The sequence below is a fragment of the Salvelinus alpinus genome, chromosome 8 (assembly GCF_045679555.1).
Source record: "Salvelinus alpinus chromosome 8, SLU_Salpinus.1, whole genome shotgun sequence".
Classification (NCBI taxonomy): domain Eukaryota; kingdom Metazoa; phylum Chordata; class Actinopteri; order Salmoniformes; family Salmonidae; genus Salvelinus; species Salvelinus alpinus.
The window spans coordinates 69,653,488-69,668,196 of record NC_092093.1 but is presented as its reverse complement, the minus strand read 5'-3'; the positions used below and the strand labels follow the sequence as shown (position 1 = coordinate 69,668,196).

Below are 14,709 nucleotides of genomic sequence, written 5' to 3'. Positions count from 1 at the left end.
CGGTGTCTGTATGTAGCCTAGTTACTTTTATAGCCTCGCTACTGTATATAGCCTGTCTTTTTACTGTTGTTTTATTTTTCTTTACTTACCTGTTGTCCGCTTAATACCTTTTTTGCACTATTGGTAGCCTGTAAGTAAGCATTTCACTGTTGTATTCGGCGCACTTGACAAATAAACTTTGATTTGATTTGAGAGGGTGCAACAGGTCAGCACCTTAAGAGTAAATGTCAGTTGGCTTTTCATAGCCGAGCATTCAGAGTTAGAGATAGCAGGTGCGGTAGCATGCTACTGTACAGCCACTACGTTCCAATTTAGGCACCATTTTCAACACATATACAGGTACGAGTGTAAAGGACTACAGGTCCAATGAAGCCGTTTTTATCACAATATCAAATCATTTCTGGGTAAAATGTAAGAACCTTACTGTGATTGTTTTCAATTAAAATTGTCAAAAATAAAACATTTTTTTATTTATTTTTTATTTTTATTGTTTTAGGGGGTAGATCAGCTTTAATATTTCAGATAGACTGTTGCTTCCATCAATGTAATTGTCTTCATCATTTCCAATCCCCTATATATTTTTGGGGTAAATATATATATATACTATATACTGTACTGATGGCGCAAAATCCATGACAGGGAGACATAGTGGAGTGGTAACGCGCGTGCAAGCAGTTGCTCCCGACGCCACTTGGGTACACTGCAGCATCCACCAAGAGGCTCTTGCTGCCAAGGGAATGCCTGACAGATTGAAAGACGTTTTGGACACTACAGTGAAAATGGTTACCTTTGTTATAGCAAGGCCACTGAACTCTCGTGTATTTTCTGCACTATGCAATGATATGGGAAGCGACTATGTAACGCTTTTACAACATTCAGAAGTGTGCTGGTTATCAAGGGGGAAAGTATTGACACGTTTTTTTTTATTGAGAGACGAGCTTAAAGTTTTTACTGACCATAATTTTCACTTGTCTGACCGCTTGCATGATGATGAGTTTCTCACACGACTGGCCTATCTGGGTGATGTTTTTTCTCGCCTGAATGATCTGAATCCAGGATTACAGCGACTCTCCGCAACTATATTCCATGTGCGGGACAAAATTGAGGCTATGATTAAGAAGTTGGAGCTCTTCTCTGTCTGCATTAACAAGGACAACACACAGGTCTTTCCATCATAGTATGATTTTTTTGTGTGCAAATGAACTCAAGCTTACAGACAATGTCAAATGTGACATAGCAGAACACTTGAGTGAGTTGGGTGCGCAATTACGCAGATACTTTCCCGAAATGGATGACACAAACAATTGGATTCGTTATCCCTTTCATGCCCTGCCTCCAGTCCACTTATCGATATCTGAACTCATCGAAATTGCAACAAGCGGTTCTGTGAAAATTGAATTTAATCATAAACCATTGCCAGATTTCTGGATCGGGCTGCGCTCAGAGTATCCTGCCTTGGCAAATCGTGCTGTTAAGACACTGATGCCCTTTGCAACCACTTACCTATGTGAGAGTGGATTCTCAGCCCTCACTACCATGAAAACTAAATACAGGCACAGACCGTGTGTGGAACATGATTTAAGACTGGGACTCTCTCCAGTACAACCCAACATTGCAGAGTTATGTGCATCCTTTCAAACACACCCTTCTCATTAACCTGCGGTGAGTTATTCACCATTTTCGATGAACAAATAAGGTTTTATATGTAATATGGCTAAATAAAGAGCAAAATTATTGATTATTATATTATTATTTGTGCCCTGGTCTTATAAGAGCTCTTTGTCACTTCCCACAAGCCAGGTTGTGACAAAAACTCACACTCATTCTTATGTGTAATAAATGTATCATATAATGTGTGTGGCAGGCTTACAATGATGGCAAAAAAACAACATTTGAGTGTGGGCTGACCCTGGTGCTAGAGGGGGTACGCAGCTGGAGTTTGAACGTTTGAAGGGGTACCGGACTATAAAAAGTTTGGGAACCACTGCTATATACATTTTACAGACACAATTTATTTTACAATAGTTCTATTTTGTTTGATTTTAGTCCTGGCCTCCACCTCTAACCTCCACCATCTATTTCTGATGTGATGGCACCAGGCAGGCCAAAGCTCTTTTCAAACAGCTCTTACGCTAAAAGGGCATTATAATCATTTTCTAAATATTATTCCAACCTCACAGTGTGGAAATATATAAAACACAGGATAATCTAGTTTTTGACTGCACTGGGCATTTAACATCATCAGGCAAGTAACACGGTAGCAATCCAGTACAACAGTGTTAGAGGTCTGGAGAGAGGATGATGAGGATCATGATAAAGATGATCAGTGGCACTGCTCTGACTAACCTGGGATGGGTCCCATCAGAAGTGTGTGTTCTTGCAGATTATGATGAAATTAGAAAGATTATGTGTGTGTGTGTGTGTGTGAGTGACTAACCAATGTTGCAATACCAAGACTGACTCCTGTCTACCGCTCACTCTTAAAGATGTGCTCCGGAACTTTGGCAACTACTAAGTATTTTTTAATCTTCCCGCTTTGGGCTGGATATGTCAATGTGTAGTTCATACATGCATAGTCTATGAAAATAAATACCTAAATTAGACATTAAATCCCTAGTTAGAAAGCAACTTTTCTGGAAGCTGTGCCATTTCCCCCCCATGTGGGCCAGCCCCCTAGCAATTTGAGGTCAACCAATGAACTTCGGCCCCTCGCCATATGAGTGACAGCTAGCAAGATGCACATGATGCACACACAACAGAGCGAGAGAAAGAGAGCAATGATGTGGTGCATATATGTAATTTAGGCAATTTTGTGACCACTTTTGGCTCGTGAGTGTTGCTTTCAGAACTACTGGCTAGAAAGTACACAAAAGTACCAGAGAATTCCAATCTCTTTAGAGCAGTGTCAAAAAACTGCTATGTGCAATTTTCTAGTAGTATGTGAATTACGTGCTGTAAAAGAAAATTACTACTTTGCCATGTTACAGTGTATTCAGACCCTTTGACTTTCTCCACATTACAGCCTTATTCTAAAATTGATTAAAAAAATAAAATAAATCCTTCATCAATCTACACACAATAATGACAGGTTAAGATTTTACATAAGACTTCAGACCCTTTACTCAGTACTTTGTTGAAGCACCTTTGGCAGCGATTACAGCCTCGAGTCTTCTTGGATATGACGCTACAAGCTTGGCACATCTGTATTTGGGAGTTTCTCCCATTCTTCTCTGCAGATCCTCTCAAGCTCTGTCAGATTGGATGGGGTCGCGGCACAGCTATTTTCAGGTCTCGCCATAGATGTTTGATCGGGTTCAAGTCCGGGCTCTGGCTGGGCCACTCAAGGACTTATCCCGGAGCCACTCCTGCGTTGCCTTGGCTGTGTGCTTAGGGTCGTTGTCCTGTTGGAAGGTGACCATTTGCCACAGTCTGAGGTCCTGAGCGCTCTGGAGCAGGTTTTCATCAAGGATCTCTCTGTACATCTTTGCCGCGATCCTGACTAGTCTCCCAGTCTCTGACGCTGACAAACATCCACAAAACATGATAATGCCACCACAGGGCCTCCTGGGTGGCGCAGTGGTCTAAAGCACTGCATCGCAGTGCTAGCTGTGCCGCCAGAGATTCTGGGTTCGAGCCAAGGCTCTGCCGCGACCGGGAGGTCCATGGGGCGACGCACAATTGGCCCAGCGTAGTCCGGGTTAGGGAGGGTTTGGCCGGCAGGGATATCCTTGTCTCATCGCGCACTAGCGACTCCTGTGGCGGGCCCGGCGCAGCGCACGCTGACCAGGTCGTCAGGTGTACGGTGTTTCCTCCGACACATTGGTGTGGCTGGCTTCTGGGTTGGATGTGTTTTGCGTCAAGAAGCAGTGCGGCTAGGTTGGGTTGTGTTTCGGAGGACACATGGCTCTCAACCGTCGCCTCTCCCGAGTCTGTATGGGAGTGGCAGCGATGAGACAAGACTGTAACTACTACCAATTGGATACCATGAAATTGGTGAAAAAAAGATAATTCCACCACCATGCTTCACCGTAGGGATGGTGCCAGGTTTCCTCCAGACATGACGCTTGGCATTCAGGCCAAAGAGTTCAATCTTGGTTACATCAGACCAAATAATCTTGTTTTTCATGGTCTGAGCATCTTTTAGATGCCTTTTGGCCAACTCCAAGCTATGAGTCTTTTACTGAGGAGTGGCTTCAGTCCGGCCACCCTACCATAAAGGCCTGATTGGTGGAATGCTGCAGAGATGGTTGTCCTTCTGGAAGGTTCTCCCATCTCCACAGAGAAACTCAGTTTGGCCGGGTGGCCAGCTCTAGGAAGTCTTGGTGGTTCCAAAGTTTTTCCAATTAAGAATGATTGAGGCCTTCAATTGCTGCAGATATTTTTTGGTAACTTTCCCCAGATCTGTGCCTCGACACAATCCTGTCTCAGAGCTCTACGGCCAATTCCTTCAACCTCATGGCTTGGTTTTTGCTCTGACATGCACTGTCAACTGTGGGACCTTATATAGACAGGTATGCGCCTTTCCAAATCATGCCCAATCAATTGAATTTACCACAGGTGGACTCTAATCAAGTTGTAGAAACATCTCAAGGATGATCAATGGAAACAGGATGCACATGAGCTCAATATTGAGTCTCACAGCAAAGGGTCTGATTCCTTATGTAAATAAGGTATTTGTTTTTATGTGCAAAAACTTCTACAAACTTGTTTTCACGTTGACATTACCGTGTATTGAGTGTAAATTGATGAGGGTGGAAAAAATAGTTCATTTTAGAATAAGGCTGTGAAGTAACAGAATGTAGAAAAGGGTCTGAAAACTGCACTGTAAATTGTGACTTTCCAAAAGAGAATGGAGTCAGCCTGGAGGTTTTAAAAAACATTTATTGTTATTTTTTTCCCACGTTAATAGTTTATAGAGGCATGTACTTCATTCACAAAATAGGAACAGGAAAAATTAAAATCAGACAAGAAAAATAGATAGGCTGACACCTTTTTTTTTTTTTTTTTTTTTACATTATCAATATATATATATATATATATTACACACAATACACTTTGTAAAACATGACATTGAAAAAAATTATAAATCAAAGCTTGCAATAAGCAGAGTACAAATACATCTGCACTGTACATGCAGAAGACACATGGGTGTGGGTTAGTCAAATCAACCCCCCTAAAATATGACAAGAATGATCCGAATCTTCCTCCGTTTTGACAGGAGTCACTATTGTGGATTCAGGTATAATGGTGGGAACGGTTGATGGAGTCTTGTAGGGTCAAACTAAATGGATCTAGTTGTATAAATAATATGGCTGTTTTAACACCACAACCTCCCATCTATCCCCATAAACACATTTACAGCTGAGCTCCATGCTGATGAGCATTAGCCACATGTTATTTACACAGACTTTGATCAAAATCTAATGTAAAGGCCACGTAGGTTTAATGAAGTGGATTCTCCCAGAATTAAAACAGAGCACTCCAATTAATGTCAAACAACGAGCTCTTAGTCTCTGGGTCAAGTAGTTCAGAGTGTAGCTGTAATTAAATCTATTAGGTAGAAAAAAGAGAGTGGCCATATGAAAAGAAACTGCAATTTAATTATGGGTTCTAGAACACAAAGTGTAGAACACAGGGATAACTATTCAGAGTTCCAGCAGAGTGAATTTATAAACCTTGGCCGGTAGCAACCCTACCTCAGTATAACCAAGGTCACCATTCTGAGTGAAATAATCCTGTCTCATGTTCATTGGTTTATGAGGGAGGAGCTAAACAAACAATGACCGTAGCCGGGGTCAGGAGTTCAAACTAGAATGAAAGAACAACTAGAGGAGGTTCAAAAGGCCACACGCTCAAAGGCCTCATTCCAAATTGGATCCCTTGCCCCTCAACCAAGGGCACTTGTCGAGATGCAAAAGGACTGGATAGGTATAAGCAATATGGTGGTAGCTTTTCACCATATTGCTTATACCTATCCAATCGTTCCAGAATTACACAAGAACCTAGAGGTAGGGGTTCCATAACTGTATAAAATATCATCATTATCCCTCCTTATTACATTCAGAACTTAAACCACAATGACACACACCCCTAGGCCTACTACTAACTTACCCCACACCTCTGGTCTGTAAACTTGTACATTGCTATGGCCAAGAGTAATCTACTGGGAATGTCCTATATCAATACCTTTATAACGGTTGTCTTCACTTTTGACTTCAACTGAGGATAAAACTGTAAAGTTTTGAAACGCTTTTCCATTTATCTAAAACCAGTTGAGGAAAATATGCCCCCCCCCGCAGATTCTGTCCACCCCTGTCACTGACACCTTCCAATCACAGCTGTTTTGACACATGGACACACTACACCACCACCTCACAGTTCACGCAAACTGAGCCCCGAACACTTTCACATCACAGGGAATCTTACTGCATATAATACATACTGGTCCACTTTAGACCTAAACTCGTTTTGTAGGAACAAAAAGTACTGTACAACAGAAGGTCGCTAGACAGCTGAGAGGTGTCACCACCTGCTGGCCAGCATCAATACCGCAGGGTGGCCAAGCCTCAACAGGTAGGCACTGGGCACATATGGGTAAACCTTAAAAACATCAAGTCACAACGATAAGCAGTTTAATTTGGTTTCCATGACACAGGCCAATGACGTGAGAGCAGAGATGTATCAAGCATAGAACTAGAATGACTAGAATACTAAAATGGACATTCCCATTCAATGGTCTATGATTCTAATTCTATGGCATCAGGTGTTGTAAACACTCCCAGTTCAGAGGTCAGAGCAGCTGATTGGTCAGCCCTTTATTTGGCAATGAATGGTGACCTCGGGCTGATCTCAAATCACAGCCTATTCCCCATATAACAAACAAGTTTAACCACAAACCCTACATAGCTCTGGTCAAAAGTACACTATATGGAGAAATAGGGTGTAGTTTCAGACACAGCTTTCGTAAAAGGTGATGTTCAAGGTTGTAGTCTCTGATGCGTTAAAATAATCATTGATCAACGTGTAATAACTTGACCATGAGCTAGAACTGGTTGAGGAGCTTGAGGCTATACTGTATACTCTCACATAACATACCCTTCAGCAGCTTGTGAATGAATGTAAACCAAACTATCAATCCATCCATCAACTAACATCTGAAGCTGATCCTTCTAGGCTGTTAGTTACAGCAAGCACCTGCCTGCACGCACACACACACTCTCTCTCGGTGTCCTAACAAATCTGCCTACATACACACTCATGCAGGCACTCCCTCTTTCCCTCTCTTCACAAATCTGACTACACACACACACCCACTCAAGGACACACCTTTCTTAATCTGTTTTTGGACATGAAGAATGCAGCACATGATGGATATTAAAACGTAATCTTGAGAGTGCAAATGCGCCATGTTGTGTGATGACATGATCAAAACCCAGTTGGAGACCCCCCATTTCACTTTAAAATTGGTTTAGTCCAGCATCCCCTCCAATGGGTCTTCTTTGTATAGTCCAGGTTGTCTTTTAGGCACCCCTTGTAACATCCATCCATAGTACAAACCAAACACCACTAAATTATTTGGAAACAAAATTAGGTTTCTTCCATGTAGTTTTATCAGTCTTGGTGATATCTTCCAGCTTCATAGCATCCATTTTATAAACATTGGGTGAAAAATCTGTACAAAATTATGTCCCAGTACCTCCTAGCTCAAATGTAGTCTTCTCCCAGTCCAGGTACTTCCTCAGCCGTGGTCCATTTAACACCCAGTCTGTTAGCTTTTGGCACAGGCATTCTCAACTCTGAAGCGTGAAGACTGATTACTATTCCTGCCATCATCAAGTGATGCTGAGATCCATTAACAGTCCTGGGTGGACAATCGGGTCACAGTCAACTAAAATAAAAAATATGTTTACAGTAGGCTGTGCGTGGTTCTTCTGTGCAACTGCATAAATAGTTGTGTGTGTGTAACTTTCTGATGATTAAAAACAGGGCTATATCTATGGTGATGCGTGAAAGGAGTCCGTTTCCATGGTTATGCTGAGTGTGACATTTTCGGAACTACAGGGACGCGTTGGGAGACTGTTTCCATGGTGCCAAAAAAAATAAAAAATGGTGGTATACTTAAGGCATCATATTAGATGGCTGGTTTCTTCTCCTGAGAAGAGAGTGACAGAGATACATTTAGTTGATTAAATCTAGCCTCAGAAGACAGATGTAGTCAGGGGCAGAACTCTGGTTGGCTCACCTTGTTATGACTCCCTCTCCATGATGATTGTGATGGTCTCACTCCCAGCTGTAACACAGAGGTCAGAGGTCTTTATGACCAAAACTATCCATTAGCTACCATCAATACCATTCAGAGCAGAACCTACAGATCAATTGTGAGCAGATACCTACTGTCATTCTCCAGGTGTTCTGTGACGTTGTTGGCATGCTGCTCGTTGCCAAGGAGATGGTTCTGAGACTCGCTGAGAGGACTGGCCGGGACGTCTTCAATACTGGGAAGAAAATAATCGATTTAAAAACATCTGATTGATAATGCATTACTGAACATGTTTAGATCATATTTGATTATATATATATAGTGTATGTCAAATAGAAGTTCTCAGGTTTCTGCTTAATCTTAAATCTGACCACTGTTTGTTGGCATTGATTGACCTATTGATCATATTTGATTACCTTTTATTGGCCTCCGGCTGCAAGCTGACTGTGGGCTGTTCTGGGTCAATGTTGACAAGCCGTGATGGGAACGTCAGTCCATCACCCTGACTGTATCACAACACATCACATCACACAGTATCACATCACACAGTATCACGCCACACCACACAGTATCACAACACAGTATCACACCACACCGTGAGAAAGAAGATAAGAGAAACTCTGGGTTAGAGACTGGAACTCTGGGTTAGAGACTGGAACTCTGGGTTAGAGACTGGAACTCTGGGTTAGAGACTGGAACTCTGGGTTAGAGACTGGAACTCTGGGTTAGAGACTGGAACTCTGGGTTAGAGACTGGAACTCTGGGTTAGAGACTGGAACTCTGGGTTAGAGACATCCCTCACACTAACCTGGTGAAGATGGGTAGCAGCCAGAACTTCTTCTCGTCTCCAAACACCTGGGCGATGTTTTTCCCAAAGCCCAGAGAGAAACCGTTCTTATCAGAACCTGTCCTGAACACTGGAGCCCTGAATGCCTCTGAGGGAGAGAGGGGGGTGTAGAGAGAGGGGGGGTGTAGAGAGGGAGGTAGAGGGAGAGAGAGGGGAGGTAGAGGGGGATAGATGGGGAGTGAGAGAAAGAGAGGGGGGGTAGAGGGTGAGTGAGTGAGCGTCTGAGGAGCGAGTGAGTGTGTGTGTGTGTTGAGGGACTGTGTGTTGAGGGACTGTGCGTGAGTTATTTCTATTTTAACCTTAACTTTACTTGCCTAGTTAAGTAAAGAACAAATTATTATTTACAATGATGGCCTACCCCAGCCAAACCCGGACGACGCTAGGCCAATTGTGTGCCGCCCTATGGGACTTCCAATCACGGCCGGTTGTGATACAGCCTGGAATCGAACCAGGGTCTGTAGTGACGCCGCTAGCATTGAGATGCAGTGCCTTAGACCGCTGTGCCACTTGGGAGCCCTTAAAAAAAAGAGTGTGTGTGGGACTGTGTGTGTTACCTATGGTGGACCTGTTCTTCCCTACGAGCCACAGGTGGTAGCTGAAGAGGGAGAGAATGCTGATGCAGAACATGGCCGCCACAAAAAAGAGAAACAAGACATGGAATTTGGCGTGAGTGTCTGGCAGCTCATTCTGGGGAGGAGAGGAGGAGAAGAGAAAAAGAGAGAGAGGGAGAGTCAATGTCAAAAACCAAATGGAGGGAGGGGTGGGGGTGAGAGAGAGGGAGAGGCGGGGCGCCTTGATAACCATGTCAACACAACAAAACACAGCACACACACACACAACGCCATCACACAACATCCACAGGTGCACTTCATGCCCTGCAACAGCTACACTAAGGCTCTGGAGGCTGGGTTACCTTGGGGCAGTTCTCTGCCGATTTCCTCCGGCAAAGCTTTAGTACAAACAGAGACAAGACTGTTAGACACCAGGAGAGGTCAGACGGAGGGAGGGAAAGGTAGAGATTGAGGGGGAGGTGGTAGGAAGTGTTAGAGTGTTAGAAAAGGGTTCAGGGATCAAATAGGAGTCACTTGGGGTGATAGAAAACGAGGTGGAAGAAAGAGAGAAGGTGTGTTAAGAGGACAGAGGAGCAGGCAGAGTCAGGGCTGGTGAGATGGCATGGACAGGAGGACATGGTAGAAATGAATAGAGAGAGAGGAGGAGTGGGGTAGACAGAACAGAGAACAATAATAATGTCTGTGAGGGAAAGAGGGGGGTCAGAGGGAGAGCAAAATCTGAAAAGCTGGGAGGGAGGCCAACTAAGAAAACAAGGAGCGGAAGGGGGGGAAGAGGAAGGACAAAAGAAAGAAAGAGAAAGAGGGAGCTGCATAACAGTGAAGCAGTACAGCTGTGAGGCCACAGTGTTAAGCAGCAGGATGTGGGAGAATCCAAGCGGTTACAACAAACACAAATAGTAGCATTTGACACACACACCACTGTCATCCACACACAGACTGTAGCATTTCATACACTATCTTACATGTGGGAAAAAGCACGCACACACACCAACATCTGCAGCATTGAATGTATGGGTGGGTGGGGAATAACAAGACTAAAGCAGTGGATGCCAGAACAGATGCAGGCTGCAGTGAATGTGAGACCATTACTCACTGTCCAGAACTTGATGAAATACTGCAGTACGGTGGCTGCAATGAACAAACAGTACACCAGAGAGTAGCACAGGAACAGAATAAAGAACTTGTAGTTGGAGAATCCCACACAGTTGTTCACCCTGAGAGAGGAGACAAAAAGTAAGTTGAGTTATGATCATACTTCCTCTGAACATTAGAATACTATGATCTACTGTGAATGTGAGGAAACAGACAACATACCAGGGGCAGTGATGGTCCATCTTCAGCACACACCTAATACATGGAAGAAGAGAGAAGAGAAAGAAGAATGAAAAAAACCTTCGGAATCAGGCCATTCAACGGGAAAAGCAAGACTGGAAGAGAGGAGAGGAGACAGGAAATAGCAGACTCACATGTCGCAGGCAGAACAGTGGTGGCAGCGGTCTGGTTTAATCACCTGACACCGGTCACAGTAGCGGATCGCTGTACACAACACATTAATCCAACTGATAAGCTACACACTCAACGGCCAGGGCTGGATCAATCAACTGGGAGAGAGACAGACAGACACACACACAAACATAGATAGACAAGACAGATAGACAGACCTCCAGCCCCGGTGCGTGTGTAGAGGGGTAGGTTAGCGGCAGCCCTCCACAGGATCTCCTGCTGCGACTCTGGTCTCTCCTCCTTCACATACTGCTCCTTCTCTGCCTTAGGCAAGCAGAACTAACAGGAGAGAAAGATGGCAGAGAGAGAGAGAGAGGAGAGATAAACAAAACAGACAAAGGAAAATAACTTCAATTATGGTTAGTCCCTTAGCAACATTGTCCATCCACTTGTGTCATTGGAATAAATCTACTCATAGACATCTATCCAGTGGAGCTGTGAGCTAGAGCATTGTGGATGTTTCAGGGCAGGTATCTAAAAGGCAGGGTACCTCTTTGGAGGGGTTGGCTGGCCTGGTGAAGATGGTCTTCCAGTAGGACCACACAAACATGACGAAGGACAGATGGAAGAACACCATGTAGATGACTGTAAGAGACACACAGACAGAGTCAGAGACACATTCACACCTGGCTTCAACATAGCAGATATTCATATTTTGACTATCTGCACATGCATAGGTCAAGTGTAAGGGCGCAATTTAGTAGTGTCTACAGTGTGTATGTGTGTTTACGTGTGTCCAAATTGAGCCCAGTCCAGCCAGAGTAAATAAAACTAACTTCAGCCATGGCCCTTGAGCAACAATCCCAATGAGCAGCAAATGGGCCCATTTCAGTAAAAGCCAATCAACCAGTAGAAATCAATCCCATCCAATAGCTACTACTTACTCTTTTCTGCTATGTTGGGGATGGTGACTGCAGGGGGAAGGAAATACAATAATGTTAAGTTTGCATCTGGTGTATGTTGTGGGTGTCAGACATACTGTATGCAGTTAGCAACAACAAGACACATTCCTGTGGACATTGTTGAATGGCTCATTCTTTTTCTTGCATTCCTGGCAAGCTTTCACCTGTCCAGTTCTTGGACATCAATGCAGAGGAAGGAGAGGGAAGCCACGCCCACTTGAAACAAATAATAAGCATTCTCTATCTTTGCTTCTTCCGTCTTTTACCTAGGTACATTGTTCCAGGTAGAAAATAATGTGAACAGTTCTCTACATCTGGCAAGATGTCGACAGAATAACAGATAACTGGGGTTGGTAGTCTATCGTTGTACCAATGTATGATAGCTTTTAATTAAGTGCTAAAATTGAACAGTTTAATTCGCTAGCTAGCTAACGGGTAGCTACAGAGACAGATTATTTGGCTAGCTATAGCGCTACATTGACAGGATCAAACTAGCTAACTAGCCAAGCCTTTGTTATCTAGCAGCAGTCGCTCCATTCACTTCCTGTGACCAGCTAACGTTAGCTAACTAGCACAAATATCAACCATAACACAACGACACTCGCAGTGAAAAGCATTTTTTTAATACTTACAAATGCAGAGCTCTACGACGTACGCATAGTAAGACCAACATACGACTAGGGCGATAAAAATCACAGGTATCCAAGCTAAGCCCCGTTGACAGCATCTCAATACGTGGGTGGGCGCCATCTTTACTCTTCCACCCAAACCGAAGGGAGTGTTTGCGTGACGTCACGTACCAAACTCCCATGTGCAATTCCCTTCATCTCCCGGTAGAGTGCGCAAGTGCCCCACACTTGCAAGTGCAGTCCTAATAGCAAAGCTGGCCTGTACAGCCAACTAGTTGTACAGCCAACTTGCTTCAAGTTCCTTGTTGTCCACATCAACAACACACCAAGACAGTCATGAAGAGTGCACGTCAAAGCCTATTCCCCCTCAGGAGACTGAAAATATTTGGCATGGGTCCCCAGACCCTCAAAAAGTTCTACAGCTGCACCATCGAGAGCATCCTGACTTGTTGCATCACGGCCTGGTATGGCAACTGCTCGGCCTCCGACCTCAAGGCACTACGGAGGGTAGTGCGTATGGCCCAGTACCTCACTGGGGCCAAGTTTCCTGCCATCCAGGACCTCTATACCAGGCGGTGTCAGAGGAAAGCCCTAAAAATTGTCAAAGACTCCAGGCATCCCAGTCATAGACTGTTCTCTCTGCTACCGCACGGCAAGCGATACCGGAGCGCCAAGACTAGGTCGAAAAGGCTTCTTAACAGCTTCTACCCCAAGCGATAAGAATCCTGAACAGCTAATCAAATTGCTACCCAGACTATTTGTATTGTCCACCCTCCCCCTCCCCCTCCCACTCTTTTACGATGCTGCTACTCTCTGTTTACTATCTATGCATAGTCACTTTAACTCTACCTACATGTACATATTACCTCAATTACCTTGACTGACCGGTGCCCCCACACATTTACTCTGTACCCTGTATATAGCCTCGCTATTGTTATTTTACTGCTGCTCTTTAATTATTTGTTACTTTTATTTTTTACTTAACACTTTATTTTTCTTAACTGCATTGCTGGTGAAGGGCTTGTAAGTAAGCATTTCACTGTAAGGTATACTACACCTGTTGTATTCGGCGCATGTGACATAACATTTGATTTGATTTCAACAGAGCGACAAATGTTTATTTTATTGTAGGCTATATCATTCGATTAAATGGCTTCTTATGGTAGTTGTATCTATATTTAATTGACTGCAGAAGTGTGTGTGTGCCTGTATGTGTGTTTTACAGGCAGGAACATTTCTCACGGCCGTTTAAAGGAGTGGACCAAGGCGCAGCGTTTTGAGCGTACATACTTGTGATGGTGAATAAGAATTCACCACCAAAACAATAAACATCAAATGAACACGTGAAGCCAACGTAGTGCTCACAGGCAACTAAACATGGACAACTACCCACCAAACCAACATGGAAAATGGCAACCCAGATAGGCTCCCCAATCAGAGACAACGATAAACAGCTGTCTCTGATTGGGAACACATCCAGGCCACCATCAACCTACATACCCCTAGACAATACAAAATCCCCATAGATAACAAAAAACCCTAGACAATACAAAAACTAAACAATCCACTCTTGTCACACCCTGACCTAACCAAATAATAAAGAAAGCAAATATAACTAAAGTCAGGGCGTGACAACATTACTGAACCTGCCATGAGTACCCCTATTCTTTTCAGATTCCTAAAAAGTAAGTTCTATTCACTCACTGTAATACACTTTGGATTACAGTTAAATTATGACAATATCCCTTTTATTGCAAAAAGTAAACACTTTCTCCGTGTAGCCTACCTACAGTTTAAGTCGGACGTTTACATACACCTTAGCAAAATTCATTTAAACTCAGTTTTTCACAATTCCTGACATTTAATCCTAGTAAAATTCCCTGTTTTAGGTCAGTTAGGATCACCACTTTATTTTAAGAATGTGAAATGTCAGCATAATAGTAGAAAGAATGATTTATTTCAGCTTTTATTTCTTTCGTCACATTCCCAGTGGGTC

At 43.5% G+C, this 14,709-nt stretch overlaps 1 protein-coding gene across 6 annotated transcripts; it reads right to left on the bottom strand.

Moving 5' to 3' along the window:
* Positions 1 to 4,863: 4,863 nt before the first annotated feature.
* zdhhc20b (zinc finger DHHC-type palmitoyltransferase 20b) lies at positions 4,864 to 12,873 on the bottom strand. 6 transcript variants are annotated; one of them, XR_011676580.1, is made up of 14 exons: positions 12,717 to 12,873; positions 12,067 to 12,093; positions 11,673 to 11,767; positions 11,341 to 11,461; positions 11,146 to 11,215; positions 10,994 to 11,026; positions 10,773 to 10,893; positions 10,021 to 10,056; positions 9,662 to 9,794; positions 9,069 to 9,195; positions 8,677 to 8,766; positions 8,395 to 8,495; positions 8,243 to 8,312; positions 4,864 to 8,152 (listed from the first exon to the last, which is right to left on the bottom strand). XR_011676580.1 is itself a non-coding variant. In XM_071414860.1 (14 exons), exons 1-13 carry the CDS (start codon positions 12,832 to 12,834, stop codon positions 8,281 to 8,283), a joined length of 1,086 nt encoding a protein of 361 aa, XP_071270961.1. In that variant the 5' UTR covers positions 12,835 to 12,873; the 3' UTR covers positions 4,864 to 8,152; positions 8,243 to 8,280. The 6 variants fall into 6 exon arrangements, 3 of the variants coding, with proteins under 3 accessions (XP_071270961.1, XP_071270960.1, XP_071270962.1); XM_071414860.1 differs by having other exon boundaries at positions 8,243 to 8,290; positions 8,391 to 8,495; XM_071414859.1 differs by having other exon boundaries at positions 8,243 to 8,290; positions 12,717 to 12,872.
* Between the last annotated feature and the right edge of the window lie 1,836 nt (positions 12,874 to 14,709).

Bases quoted from the DNA above. Each gene is read 5' to 3' on its own strand.
- zdhhc20b (XM_071414859.1), bottom strand. From the start codon at position 12,834: ATGGCGCCCACCCACGTATTGAGATGCTGTCAACGGGGCTTAGCTTGG. The intron at 8,767-9,068 runs GTTAGTGTGAGG...GTTGTGATACAG, and splicing joins CTGCTACCCATCTTCACCAG to TCAGGGTGATGGACTGACGT. The intron at 8,496-8,676 runs GTAATCAAATAT...TTTTCTTCCCAG, and splicing joins CAGCCGGAGGCCAATAAAAG to TATTGAAGACGTCCCGGCCA.